Source organism: Gloeophyllum trabeum, assembly GCF_000344685.1.
Source record: "Gloeophyllum trabeum ATCC 11539 unplaced genomic scaffold GLOTRscaffold_00008, whole genome shotgun sequence".
Taxonomy (NCBI): Eukaryota; Fungi; Basidiomycota; class Agaricomycetes; order Gloeophyllales; family Gloeophyllaceae; genus Gloeophyllum; species Gloeophyllum trabeum.
The window spans coordinates 32,125-45,934 of NW_006920417.1; the positions used below are offsets into that span (position 1 = coordinate 32,125).

A 13,810-nucleotide genomic window follows, 5' to 3' on the forward strand; every position below is an offset into this window, starting at 1 on the left:
ACGGTCACGCTGTATATCCTCGGACCCTCGGTCACTTCTGTCATGCTTTGGTATGGCCGGTGAACGATTGCAATGTTATCATAAGCATATCCTTGTGTACACTCAATCCTTGTCGACGTAAATATTGATGATGAGTCACTACCGTCACTGAATGCATATCCTAAGCTCCGACTGACTTTCATGAGTCACGAGCTGAGAAGCTTTCGTGAACGCCGGAGTGAGTCATGGAAGCGAATAAATAGATTTCCCACTATAAATACAGACTCTAATTACCACAAGAATAGGATATACAATCTAAAGCAGGAAAGCATCGAAATACTTCTCAACCTGTGCCCAAGCATCCTTTCCGAACCCTTCCGTCTTCAGCGCAACGTGAGCATCAGGCCGTGCAACAATGATAGCACCGCTCTTCTCGTCGACGCCCCACTTCTTGTGCATGGGGTGCTCGAAGACCAACCCAGCCTCGGGCGCCGTCTCCCTGTACGGGTTCACAACAGGGATATCGTCAGTGAAGAAGTGTGCGGGGTCGAAGATCCGCGAGTGCTTCTTGTCCTCAGGATCCGACAGCTTCGGGTAGAGGAGCGGCATGACAGTATCGAGCACGACAGACGACGAGACGGAGTTGGTCGCCACGACAGACACGCGGATGAGCGAGTGCGGGCGCGCGAGGACCTCGCCCGTGATCTGGGGGACGTCGTCGTAGTCGTAGTGGTACAGCACGCGCCCGGGCGGGAACGCCTCCGCGCCCGCGCTCTTGCTCTCGTGCGCGGTGGGCACCTGCAGCTTCGGCATGCGCTTCCTTACTTCCTTCGCGTGCACGTCGATGTCACTCCCATACTTGGCAAACACACTGCCCTGCGACGAGCGGATGTAAGCGTCGATCTCCTTGAGGCGGTCGAGCGCGCCCGGCTGCGAGAGGTCGCCCGCGAGGATGTATACGGTGAAGCGCCCGTCGAAGGGCGAGAGGACGGGGACGGGGACGGAGTCGGAGAGGCGGTGGACGACCGCGGGGCGCGTACGCGAGCCGACGGCAACGCCGGGCTTGCCGATGGTCATGCTATCGGTCTCGCCGGACTGGGTGGTCGTGATCAGAGACGGGTCGTAGACGATGGACGCGCCGGCTTGGTACTGTGACGCAGAACATCAGCATGGATCCCTCGCATCGGTGACAAGGAAACTTACAGCATAGTTGGCGGCCTGGTAGAGCCGCAGTCTGTGCAGCCAGTCCGCGGCTTCGTCACCGCTGAAGTCGTTCATCGTCTGCTTTTCGAGCCCGGCGTAGAGCTCGACGAGGCGACGGTCCATGCGGACCAGCTCCTGCGCAACCTTGTGGCGCTCCGAGGCGTAGGTCGAGAGCACTTCGGGCTTGGCTGCACCTCGGAGGACGAGGGCAAGCTTCCAGCCGAGGTTGTGGGACTCGAGGAGGGCGGTGTTGAGACCGAGACCGGCTGTATGCGCATATAGTGAGTTATGTGAGCCATTATGCACTGCTAGTGAGCTCACCCCGAGGAGAATGCGTGTGGCACGCATCACCGACGAAGAAGACCTTCTCGTCGACGGTGTAGCTGTTGATGATCCGCTGGCCGACTGTAAGAAGAGACTCCATCTCAGCCATTGATCAATCGCGAATACTCCGGTGCAGCCTACCGTCGTAGGACGACCACCAGTTGACCTCCTCCCACTCTACCTTGTACGGTGCGAAGATATCCTTGATCATCCGGGTGGCATCCTCTTCCTTGGCTTCGTAGCGAGATTTCTCCAGCTGGATGTCAAAGCGGGCTGCGGGCTTGCCGTTGATTGGTTCGCGGGGGATAACAAGGACGATTCCCTTGGTCGATCGGACAATGCTGTACGGAACAGATCGTCTTAGCGATCACTGATGATGTGGAGAGATGGGTAGTCGCACCATAGACGTTCAAGATCGGGGTGGTCACTCTTCAGACCGACGGCATCCAGGACACACCAAGTGACCGGGAGCGCCTCACCCTCGAGGCGCACGCCAAACTGGTTCGCCCACTTGCGCACCGAGCTGCGCGCGCCATCGCACCCAATTACATATTTCGCCCACACCTTCTTCTCCTCGCCGGTCTGGGTGTTGCGGATGGTGACCTCGCTGTGGGCGCCCTGCTCCTTGGCGAGCTCCATGGAGACGAAGCCCCAGCCCCACTGCACGCGGAAGTTCTCGAAGTGGTTCTCGATGTCGTGGATCATGACCTGCTCGATGAGCCCCTGGCGCACCGCGAGCGAGTAGTCCTTGTCGAAGTCGAGGAACTCGGGGTAGAAGCGCGCGAAGGCGGTGCGGCGCTGTTTGGTCGGGGAGACCTCCCAGAAGGTGCGCCCGTAGAGCTTCTTGCCCATGTGTTCGAGCTGCTCGATGGGCGCGCCGAAGCTCTGCATGACCTCCATGCAGCTGGTTCGGCGGGTTGGGTCAGCAATCGCGTGGGAGGGGTGGGATGTGGAGACTTACCGGCATTGGAAGGCGTCTGATCGTCCATATTCGTGGCTGGCATGGTCAGCAGCGTCGATGACTAAAGGCTTGATGCCCATCCGCGAGAGTGTTAGTGCAGCCATGAGACCAGCCGGCCCTATAAGATCAGTAGAGTCAAACATCGCTTGAAGTAGAATAGTCAGTACAAAGCTCACCGGCGCCAGCAATCAGGACATCATGGCGATCTTCGAACTGCCGCTGTTCAACCATTGTAGGGCGCGCGCCGGGGTGAACGACTCGACTCAAACTTGGAGAGCTGATGGTGAGAGATGCCGCTCTTTAAAATCAACAAGTCCGAGCGAGCAGCAGTCAATGCACCCACCTCAGAGGGTGTATGCAAGAGCCTGGATGCAGCACCAGCCTTCACTGCGCGATCCTGGTCCTGCTCTGACCCCCGTCTGATTTGACCCACGTCGGAGTCCGCCCGACGAGCTTGGTAAAATTGTCAAGACATGCGTGTTTGCCGAAGATATCAAATGCGTTTAACGCCGTCCGTAGTATTGAAAACACCAAATCGGACAGTCCATGCGATGCTTGTAACGGTGTTCGTCGACGACGACGACGACGGCGGCGGCGGCGAGCGTCAGGATCGCCAGCGGGCACTATTCGGGTAAAGCAGGCTGGAGATCTACTGATGGTGGCGATGCAGAAGAAGCACGTCCTGCTGACGTCAGCAGAGATACCGCGCCGACACTTGGCGTCAGTGATCTCCGGCAACGTGAGCAGGCCTGGCGACCCGCATACGACGCTGTGGCCTGCCCGGATGCACGCCGTAACGGGCATTGTGGCGCCTTTTACCGTAATCCCAAGGCCAGAGAAAATGGAGCATTTGATGTATGTTGCCTGACACAAGTATTCAATAGGTAAACAGGCTGCCAGCCGATAAGCCAGGGTGGGGATGCTGCTGCCACAGCCAGGTCCGAACCGCTGTCCGCGGGCACCAGTCGATCCTGCGAGCATAGCCGTCTGTTGCCGCCTCGGATCTGCTTCGCATGCCCGACGAAGACTGGGGCACGCAGGGCCCACCCCCTCCGTGCCAGACCTCGGATTTCCGCACAGGGCTTGCCGTATAAACGAGCGCGATGTCTAGACCGAAGGGCGTACCCAATCCGCCTCAGATCGAGGACCATGGCGCGCCCCACCAAGCCCTTTACTCGCGCTCACATCAACCTTGGCTACGCCCCAGACCACCCCGACGGCGTCAACACCCTCCCCGAGCTCATCGACTTCAACGCCCGCCACAACCCCGACCATGTCTTTGGCTTGCAGACCCGCGCCGGTGACGGCGTCCCCCCATGCCAGATTACCTTCAAGCAGCTACAGGAAGCTGTGGAACGGGCCTCTGCATGGCTCGTCAAGAGCGGTGCAACTACTGGTCGTACCCGGCCAGAAGAGAAGGTACCTCCTGTAGGTATCCTCCTTGGAAGCGACATCACTATCTACATCTACATTGCTGCCCTACTGAGGATCGGCACTCCTGTAAGTCACTTCAATAACGTATTTATTTCCAGATGCGTATTCACCGCGGTCTTAGGTCCTCTGCCTATCGGCACGTCTGACTCCCGTAGCCATCGCCCACCTCCTCAAAGCAACCTCCCCCTCCACGCTCCTCATCAACGGCCAAGTCCATCGCGCCGCAAAGGAAACCGCCTCCCTCCTCAATTCCGATGCCCAATCCACCTCCACACCCATCCCCGCCTTCCTCGACGCCATCGGCTACGAGGACCTCCTGGACCCCGTCTCCCCCTCGCACGCGGGCGCGCCCGTTCCGCCTGTCTTCGCCGCATACGACCGCACCGCGACCGACGCGATCATCATGCACTCGAGCGGGACCACCGGGCTCCCGAAACCCATCTACCACGCCACGGGCTATGTGCTCATCTACGCCGCGTGCCACCGTCTGCCCGAGCAGACGGAGCCTTGGGAATTCAACGTCTCGACGCTCCCGCTGTACCACGGTTTCGGACTGCTCGCGCCGTCCCTCGCCCTATCAATCGGTATGCCGTTCGTGTTGCCCCCAGCGACGGTTATTCCTACTGCGCGCTCGACGCTAGCGGTGCTCAAGTCGACGGGCGCGAGGTCCATGCTTTCTGTGCCTTCTATCCTTGAAGACATTTTGAATTTGCCTGGTACGGACGGATTGGACGCACTGAGGAAACTCGACTTCATCGCTATCGGTGGTGCACCAATGAAGGAGCCTGTTGGCGAGGCCCTTGTCAAGCAAGGCGTCAAGTTGCTTAACCACTGGGGTACGTCAATTCTTTATTTGTTTTCATTACGTATTTACATTTTATGATACTCTAGGTGCCACCGAAATCGGCGCCATCGCCCCGATCGAGAGAATCCCGCCCGGCTACGACTGGCACTACCTCATGCCGCGCACCGACATCGGCCTCAAATTCATCCCGACCGTCGACAACCCCTCCTCCAGCACGCAGAGCTACCGACTCGTCGGGCAGGCGCCCGGGTGGACGCAGCCCTTTGTCGTGCAGGACCTCCTCGAGGCGCACCCGGTGCACCCGAACCAGGTGCGCATCATGGGCCGCTCGGACGACCTCATCGTGCTCGCGACGGGCGAGAAGGTGCGCCCGACGGGCATCGAGCGCGCGGTGGCCGAGCACCCGGACGTCAAGGACGTGCTCGCCTTCGGCGACGGCATGTTCTCGCTCGGCCTCCTCGTCGAGGTCGGCGCGGGCCGCCGGGCGGGCGACGACCTCACCGAAGGCTCCGAGGCGCTCGAGCGGCTCCTCGCGGAGCTGGACGAGTACCTCGCCAAGGGCAACGAGATGACGGACAAGCACGGGAAGGTCGCGCGCGAGATGCTCGTCGTGACGCGCGAGGAGGAGAAGGCGCTCGTGCGCACGGACAAGGGCAGCCTCGCGCGCAAGGCGACGTTCGCCAAGTTCGAGCAGGAGATCAAGCACTGCTACGAGCGCGCGGACGTGTCCAAGGCGGAGCCCTTCCCGCGCGATGAGGCTGCGCTCAAGGACGTCGTGCGCGGCCTCGTACGGAGCGTCATGGGCATCGAAGACTTTGGCGAGAAGCGCGACTTCGACACGACGGACTTCTTCGAGGCGGGCATGGACAGTCTGCAGGCGAGTCGGCTGCGCCGGGCTATCGTTAACGCGCTGCGTGTCACGGCCGACCTTCCTAAACCGGTTGGTGAGCTCGCGCCGGACTTTGTCTTCGAGCGCTCCAGCGTCGAGAAGCTTTGGTCCGCAGTGTGCAGTATCATGAAGGGCACGTACGTTGATGGGAATGTGGACGAGGACAAGGAGTCGAGGCGCGTCAGGAATATGGAGGCTATGGTGGAGAAGTATAAGCAGGAGCTGAAGTCTTACGAAGAGCTAGCGGTAAAGGCTCGGGAGGCATGCGCCAGAGCGAGTCGCTCTCAGAAGGACGACGGTGCTGTGGTGCTTCTCACGGGCTCAACGGGCAGCTTGGGATGCATGCTCGTCCAGCGGCTTGCCAATGACCAGGGAGTCAAGAAAGTGATTTGCCTCAACAGGCCGCAAGGTGGACTGGAGGCCATGAAGAAGCGGCAGTTGAAAGCCTTGGAGAACAGGGGCGGCTCGTTGTCCCCGGAAGCCTGGAAAAAGGTCGTCCTGAGAGAATCGGAGATCAGCCGGCCGGACTTTGGTCTAAGTGAGGACGACTTTGCGGAGGTAAGTCATGTTCACGATATCATGGATGGTCCTGCTTAACCTTGGTATCACCAGCTCCTCGATGTGACTCACATCATCCACAACGCCTGGCCCGTCAACTTCAATCGCAACCTGGATTCCTTCGAGCCTCACGTGAAGGCCACTGTCAACTTGGTAAGGCTCTGCCTGCTCAGCACAGCGAAGTTTCCCTCGGTCGTGCCCAAGCGCCTACTCTTCGCCTCGTCGATCGCTGTAGTCGGCCGGTATCCTCTGCTACACCCTGAAGGTCCCTTCGAGGTTCCCGAAACCCCGCTCGAGGCTGTCAACACTGCTGAATTCGGTTATCCCGAAGCTAAGTGGGTGTGTGAGCAAGCGCTGCTCGCAGCCAATGAGTTCTACGGCGCGGCTTCACCAGACGGCGAGGATCCTCTTCTCCTAACCTCCAGCGTTCGCATCGGCCAGATGACTGGACCCGAGGGCTCGGGCGCCTGGAACGAGAGCGAGCACTTCCCTCTTATCGTGCGGACTTCCCAAACCCTGCAGGCACTGCCTGATCTGGACGGCTCCCTTTCCTGGATGCCTGTCAACAGGGCGGCCTCTGCTGTTGCAGAGTTCCTGTTCTCAAAAGGCTTCCAACCCATCTACCACATGGAGAACCCGTCCCGCCAGTCATGGTCCGGGCTGATGTCCATGCTCTCTTCCATCCTATCCAGTGACCCATCCACCCCATTGCCCAAGGTGCCTTTCGAGGAATGGTTGAACCGGGTGAAGGCCCGTGGTGATGATCCCGAGTTCAACCCTGCATACAAGATCATGAACTTCCTGGAGAATGACTTCGTCAGGATGGCGTCTGGACCCGTCATTCTGTCCACGGCGCGTGCCAAACAGGACTCGCAGACGATGGTGAGGAGTACCGCGATTGATGGGAGACATCTGGAGGAATATGTCGCATACTGGAAGCGTGTAGCAGCCTTGCATTGAACTCCTGTATTTACTTTCTACTTGGTTGGTCTAGAGGACGAGATAGAGCTGTCGATATTTATTGCATGTAATATGACCACGTATGTACACCAACATGGCTTTTGTGTTTTTATTCTCATCCAATAGTAAAGCAACGAAGACAGAAGATATGTGTCTGTGTATTCAAAGAGAGGCCTTGCCCTGAGGGTCGAAGGGCAGCAGGAGTGCAATGCAACCTGCCACGAGAAACAGAGCTCCGGAAATCCAAATGGGCACCGCACTTGTGAGGCTGGCATACAAGGCGATAATGGGAGCCTAGGTGAAAATGTCTGAGCATCAGACATCGCTCACGTATCAGTGAGCCGTGACCTACCATAACTCCGAACACACGGTTGGCAGTAGCCACGATGGCGTTCCCGGTTCCTCGGTCCTTCGTAGGGAAGAGTTCCGGAGAAACGGCGTACAGCACACCATACATGATGTTGGAAGTGAAACTGTATCCACAATTCCACCCGAGGAGGGCGTCGGAGGTCCGTGCGGTCGTGGATGCGAAGAGGAACACTCCGGTTAGGACTGCAATAGTCCGTGAGCTGCAAAGCCTGCGAGACAGGACACTATCAACGTACTCGTTGAGATTGAAAGAGTCCCGCGACGACCAAGCCATGGTATATCAACCATCCAACCTGCGATTATAGCACCCGGAACGCCGATGACGCTCAAGATGACTTGCTGTAGATGAGATGAGAGATCTACCAAGACTGTCCAAAGACCATGGCGATCGGAATGCTCACGTTACGATAGGTGATGTAGGTCGAACCATCGCCGAAGTCGGCGCCGCGGGTAGCCAGGCTGTTTTGACGGTGAGGAAGGCTCCCAATCGACATTACGACACTCACAAGTAGGTCACAAAGCTGTTATAGCTGCAAGAAACATGAGGACGTCCGTTAAGATGGCTATGCAATGACAACCACTCACAGAGGGAAGGCGAGACCGATAAGGGCTGGGAAACGTTGGCAAATAAGTTGGAGACCACGCAAGGAGAACCAGACATACCCCACAGAATGATAAGCAGACTTGTAGACCAGGCCAATTTCCTAGTCGCGAACAGCGCGTTAACGTGCTCCCAGCGGAACATCCTCAGCTTCCTGAGAATCGCCGCTCGTGCACTGGTGTCCATCTCCTCATCCTTGTCGCTGACTCGGAGCTCTCCTGCTTTCTGCATCTGCTCGAGCGTCAAGCTACTTTTCATACCGTTGTACTCCGCGACTTTCCACACAACCTCCACCGCCTCTTTGTCTCTTCCGCGCCCCATGAGGTACTTCGGGGACTCGTAGAGATGGAAGACGAAGAAGCGGATAATAAAGAGGACGAGCATCAGCCCGCCCATTGTGTAAAGAAAGTAACGCCATCCCTCATTCGACGACCGCGGACACGGTGAAGGCGGAGTAGTGGTTGGACAGGAGTAGTTCGCGATCAGAGGCCAGGCGATCTAAGGTGAAAGCTGAGCACCATGATAACATCTACGAGTGACAATCTGGACTCACGAGACTGCCGACTAATTGACCAAATGCCCACCAGACGGAAAGGACAGTGAGGAGGTACTGGTGGGAAGCCGGTATGAACTCTAACGTACACTGGGTAAGTGCCACGATGTGACTGCGCGAGACTGATGGTACCCGCCTAGGAATACCGCGGAATCAACAGGCAAGTTCCCACCAACTCCGACACTCCAGACTGCGGCTAGTGAGCACAGAGCAATGTAGTTGGCTGATCCACCGGCTGCGGTGGCGAAGACGCCAGTAATGAACAGCGTGATATTGAAGCACCATCTTGGTGCTGGTTAGATTTGACTCTCGGTCACATACTCAACAGCTATACCTTCGTCCCCAGACATCAGACGCGAGACCCCAGAAGGCAGCACCAACCAGGAGACCAATGTTTTGGCCTAACTTAAGCCAGGGTCCTTCAAAGTTGAACTCGTTCACCACGGGCGTCAGAATTAAGCCGGTCACAATCTTGCACAGAGCTGTCAGTCACAATTCAAACCTCAAATAATGATAAACCTACCGGCCATAAATTGTCGCTGTGTAACGCATCCAGAATGATAAGATGCAATCAAGGGCGAGTCCTGATGGTGTGCACTTACGAGAACCATCCAAATCCAGCTACGCAGAACAAGTACCACTAATTCCGCTCCTCTATATCTGAGAGACACTGGAGACTAGAAAAGGAAACATACCTGGTACTTGCCCATGCCAATCTCTTGTAGCGCATCGTTCAGTATCTTAGCTTTCGCTCGATAAACTGGGTCCAGCGCGTCATCCGAGTACACGTCTTGCGTCTGTACAGCAATCTGTGGCTCGTAGTACGCCTTCTTTCCTGGGCGTTCGAGGTCATAGTCCTGCTCGGGTGATTTTTCGCGGCCGGCCATGGTGGTCACACAGCAGTCCAGAAGAAGCGCCAGAGAGGTCCATATAGGAACTTTTATAGCGCTCCTTCTGGAGCAGTGAAGTGGCTATCGAGGTTATGGCAGTTTCTTGATCGTGTATCGAGGGCCAATCGAATGGCGTGCTTGGGGATGAGAATGGTACATCGTGCGTACCTACATACTAAATTGGGCGAGGGCGAACAAGATAAGTTACAGCACGTGATTGGACGCGTCAAACGATTCAAGACTATGTATCAATTATGTAAATGATTAATCGGAGAATGAGGACGTTGTTGAAGCAAACATAGAACGAGCGCGTTTGCTTGCAAGGGCAATCGCGTATGGTACATCGAGTAGATACAACGAATATATACGATTCTCTTATCACCTCATCAGTCGGGCCCGCCTGCGGCGGTCTCCCCGATCACGCGTAACGCGGCGCGAGCTCGCAAGCTCGATAGCGAACTCCGAAATCCTACAGGCGTGGATTTATTATCGAAAAACCTACTTTCTCATTTCGACATTCACTAATATAAGCGCGTCCTGAGCTCAAGCTTCACGCTGAAGCCAGCCTGTCAGAATTGGTTTGTTTTCCGGCATGTAGTACTCACTAGTATTCTCGAGTAATTCCTTGGAGATTGCAGTAAATTGGTGGGTCACTTCGGAAGGACTAACCATTACTTCGATTTCCTGTCCATCAACATCGGATGCTTGAATGCTTGAGCGGCGGTCGCGCTGTACTCCCAGACTGCTTGTGCCACGGGTTCTTCTCCGGCCTTAAAGTAGTGGAGCTGGAGGCGATCTTCGGTGTCTGTGTTGCTCAAGGACATCTCCAACAATAACATGAAGTTGAACGCAGGGTCGGGGGCGCAGGAAACGCCAACGTCAGCCGTTCCGGTTCATGCTCCGCCTTTCCCGGTGGAGTGCAACTTTACCATGCCATGCCCATTAGACAGTGGGGTTCAAGGTGGAAGGCGTCTGGTCATCGAACGCGATCGCGTAGTCCTAAGCGGCGCGCTGACAGGTGTCTCCAGTATGTCTCCTCGACCGTGACACAAGCTTACCCACGTGTAATTAATCAATACTTACGCTGCGTTTCCACTGCGGCTACCCGGGCCACTGGCTGCCAGTCGACTCGTGTCCATTTCTCTGTGGACAACTTAGGTACCTCGGAAACAGCCGACCCTTACAGTATTAATATTCGGATTGATTCTTGCGGTCAATAGCTATAGTGGCTTGATAGTGGCTTCAAGGGATCCAGCTGCTTTACTGTGGTAGGAAGTACTGTAGGGCTTGCTTCATCAGCTTGAGCATATTCCGAGTCATTTGCATCTGCATTGTCGACTGCTTATGTGCCCCGAACACTCAGGCAAGACTTCCGATATCACTGTGGAACGTTGAAGGGGTTAAAAGCACCATGTAATTCACCCAGTATACTAATTATAATCACCAAGATATCGGGTGAAGTTCACCAGACTCCAGTGATATTTACCCTATTATTGGGTGAATTTACTGGGTTATATTACACACTTATATGGCCGGTTTCACCATGGCGTCGTCACAGCTTGCCCAGGGTGAATTGAACCCATACGCAGGGTTACTTTTGATTTGACGGATTTCAACACATTCAGCGGTGAATTTCACCTATACCTCAGGATGAGACTTAGGTGGATTTCACCAATACCCCGGGTGATACTCCCTAACTATATGAAACTGACCATGCTTCATTCTGCGACGACGCTCGACACTCAGCAATAGTGAATACAGCAGAGTAACTGATATATTCTTGTATTACCACAGCGATATCATGATCTACTTATTGTTCCGCATCCCGACCCTGCTCCGGTGCCTCCTCCGTATCATGCACCCTGCGCCTCTTCCGTGGACGGGGCCTTGTCTTTTCTGCAGCTGCAGGAGCCGCAGCGTGCACGTCTCCATCGTCCTGCGCCGGTTCGACGTGGCCAATGACTCGGCGGTTCTGATTCGAAAGCCCGGAGTTCGTATCCGTACCCGAACTGGCGCCGGTGTTTCGTGATGAGCGGACGCGGTTGTGCTTGGTCGTCGGGTGAAGTACGCCCTTCCGATATGCAAACTTGCGTCGATTCCGCATGAATTGCTTGACGATTTCAGAGGTCACCCAGTCATTCTTGAACCTTGCAAGGATTGGGTGTCTCTGACGAGCCTGTGGACATGGGTGTGAAATATTTTCTACGGGAATGATGGGAAACTTCTCACCACCGCAAAGAGATTTCCTAAATCTGCCATTGGCTGTTCACGATAGTCCACCGTCCAATCCAGTTGTGCCGAGTGAACAAGGTCTCGTACGTCACGCTTGATGTTCACAGAAGCTATCAGGATGTTACATAAAACGGTGAGTATATAGGACAGAACTCCGCACCAGAATCGTGTTGTACTGTTCCACGTCGTCTTGCAGGCCCATGACTTCTATCAAGCAAATCCCTTGCCCAGCCGAGCCTTTAGGCTTCAGGACGGGCTCGTGCGAGGCATTACTTGCGCGCCTACCAGCTGCCGCAGCTGTTTCGCTTGCTCGTTTTTCGGCAGCTTCGCGGGCGCGCTTCTCTGCCTCGAGTTGTTCTGTAGCGCGGTCAGCAGACAACAGCTATGGTGCGTTGATTTATTTTCATACCTTTCAATCGATTTATCTCACTCAAGAGATTCGTCTCAGCCAGTGTCGCGTAACGCGGCGCTGTCAGATTTGCATCATGTCGCGGTTGGCTCGTCGGAGCAGTTAGTGGGGGTACGCTGCGCTCTCGACGCTCGTCGTGCTCCGCAGGATTCGAAGTCTCGCGTGCGTCTTGCTGGGTACTGTTTGCTGGCGCGGATGACTTAGCCTTTCCATGGGATCCCCTCCTTCCGTTAGCCATTGTGGATGTTTGTTGAAGTGTCGCGGGGGGTAACTTTCACTTGCAGGGTATTGCAGCGATGTCTGGCAGACAGAGCTCTGCACGAGGTGAGGGTAAGAAAAGTGCAGCTGTCGATGCTGCGGGACAATTCGGACTTAGAGATATCGAGTGCGGTGAGTGATATCATTTGTTTGCCTAATTCCCACGTACACAGACGCAGACGCGTCGCGTCGCGCGCTTGTGGCACGAGTCTCAACCTTTTTACAACACACATCCTTGTAAACTACTCGCTACCTTCCTTGTATAAAATTTCTTTGCTGGAGATCTGTCCCATATATTTGTGTGATAAACGAGACACCTTGGAGAGACAGCTGGGAAAGTTTGCATTGCGCAGTATCAGGTGTGCACCACTTTTAACTTTATCTCCATAATGCTGAGCTCAATCTCCTGAAGATATCCTGCATGGCACGACATCAATCTGGCGCTTCCAAGTCCCGAAAGGTTCTCTGCGGGTGCTGCGGGGATTGGCTGCCGGAGCGTACTGAGCGGAGGCACCGGGCTCTCGCTACTCGCCCGCATATCAAGGCAAAGGCTGCATACGAGAAGAGCTTCCTCTGGTACTCACGCGGGAGTCAGCGGCAAGGACGATCTGTACAGTCTGCATGGCGACAGGGACCCGGGCCGTCCAGCACCCCTGATGCCAGTCAAAACCATGACGACATGCCCTCCCCGCGACAAATGCCCGATGACTTCACATCTCCTGGATCACCGTCTGTGAGCACGGATGTGGATGAGGATGCGTGCAATGCAGCAGGAGGTGTTCCCGATGTTGATCTTACACAAGTAGAACAAGCAGCTCAGCGAAACATCTGGACACACTCTCGGTATTCGGTAACCATGGAAGAGGTGGAGGATGATGACGACAGTATGTCTACTGAACAGGGAATATCTTCAGGCCTCGAGGACGAACCAGACATTGAAGACGTTGATGACGATGAATTGGACGCGCCTGACGAGTTTGATCCAGAGTTGTCGGCTTGGGATCAGCTCAATCACAGGTTTCTCGAGGAGGCTGCAAAGTTGGGAGGTACGTGAAGCTTCCATCACACGTGAGATAATTGCTAACGCTTTGACCAGCTGAGAAGCTTACACCGTCAGACAAAGCCATCCTACGCGCGTTCGCATTCTACACGGACTCGCGCCTCGGTAAACGTAACTTCGCAAAGATCCCCTATGCATTCCCGACCGAAAACCTGCCCAGCGCAGAAGAGATGCTTTCGCGGGTTGCATTCTTATCAGGAATCAAGCCGATGGCATATGATTGCTGCGCGGAATCATGCTGCTGTTTTACTGGCCCGCATGCCTCTCTGACGGCTTGTCCGTATTGCCATTCACCTCGCTATGACTCAGATGGCCAGCCCCGGAA

The 13,810-nt window shown here is 55.6% G+C and overlaps 4 protein-coding genes across 4 annotated transcripts; 1 reads left to right on the forward strand and 3 right to left on the reverse strand.

Annotated features, from left to right (window-relative positions):
• Window positions 1–294: 294 nt before the first annotated feature.
• On the reverse strand, window positions 295–2,610 carry GLOTRDRAFT_76869 (uncharacterized protein; the record flags this gene model as incomplete). Its single annotated transcript, XM_007868517.1, has 7 exons — window positions 295–552; window positions 694–1,128; window positions 1,183–1,448; window positions 1,504–1,587; window positions 1,648–1,847; window positions 1,907–2,410; window positions 2,468–2,610. 7 exons carry the CDS (start codon window positions 2,608–2,610, stop codon window positions 295–297), a joined length of 1,890 nt encoding a protein of 629 aa, XP_007866708.1.
• A 958-nt stretch (window positions 2,611–3,568) lies between these two features.
• GLOTRDRAFT_76873 (acetyl-CoA synthetase-like protein) lies at window positions 3,569–7,113 on the forward strand (the record flags this gene model as incomplete). Its single annotated transcript, XM_007868518.1, has 6 exons — window positions 3,569–3,967; window positions 4,023–4,737; window positions 4,793–5,478; window positions 5,533–5,748; window positions 5,848–6,153; window positions 6,208–7,113. The coding sequence occupies exons 1-6, from the start codon at window positions 3,617–3,619 to the stop codon at window positions 7,111–7,113; spliced, it is 3,180 nt and encodes a 1,059-aa protein (XP_007866709.1). The 5' UTR covers window positions 3,569–3,616.
• A 38-nt stretch (window positions 7,114–7,151) lies between these two features.
• Window positions 7,152–9,523, reverse strand: GLOTRDRAFT_116320 (MFS general substrate transporter; the record flags this gene model as incomplete). The annotated part of the gene is made up of 13 exons (XM_007868519.1): window positions 7,152–7,407; window positions 7,466–7,665; window positions 7,719–7,821; window positions 7,884–7,941; window positions 7,989–8,012; window positions 8,068–8,092; window positions 8,146–8,581; window positions 8,637–8,716; window positions 8,773–8,921; window positions 8,971–9,107; window positions 9,160–9,175; window positions 9,239–9,276; window positions 9,332–9,523. The coding sequence occupies 13 exons, from the start codon at window positions 9,521–9,523 to the stop codon at window positions 7,276–7,278; spliced, it is 1,590 nt and encodes a 529-aa protein (XP_007866710.1). The 3' UTR covers window positions 7,152–7,275.
• A 1,761-nt stretch (window positions 9,524–11,284) lies between these two features.
• Window positions 11,285–12,443, reverse strand: GLOTRDRAFT_111248 (uncharacterized protein). Its single transcript, XM_007868520.1, has 4 exons — window positions 12,168–12,443; window positions 11,919–12,115; window positions 11,756–11,851; window positions 11,285–11,702 (listed from the first exon to the last, which is right to left on the reverse strand). The coding sequence occupies exons 1-4, from the start codon at window positions 12,403–12,405 to the stop codon at window positions 11,337–11,339; spliced, it is 897 nt and encodes a 298-aa protein (XP_007866711.1). The 5' UTR covers window positions 12,406–12,443; the 3' UTR covers window positions 11,285–11,336.
• Between the last annotated feature and the right edge of the window lie 1,367 nt (window positions 12,444–13,810).

Bases quoted from the DNA above. Each gene is read 5' to 3' on its own strand.
- GLOTRDRAFT_111248 (XM_007868520.1), bottom strand. From the start codon at position 12,405: ATGGCTAACGGAAGGAGGGGATCCCATGGAAAGGCTAAGTCATCCGCG. The intron at 12,116-12,167 runs GTATGAAAATAA...ACCGCGCTACAG, and splicing joins TGAGATAAATCGATTGAAAG to AACAACTCGAGGCAGAGAAG. The intron at 11,852-11,918 runs GTGCGGAGTTCT...GTGAACATCAAG, and splicing joins AACAGTACAACACGATTCTG to CGTGACGTACGAGACCTTGT.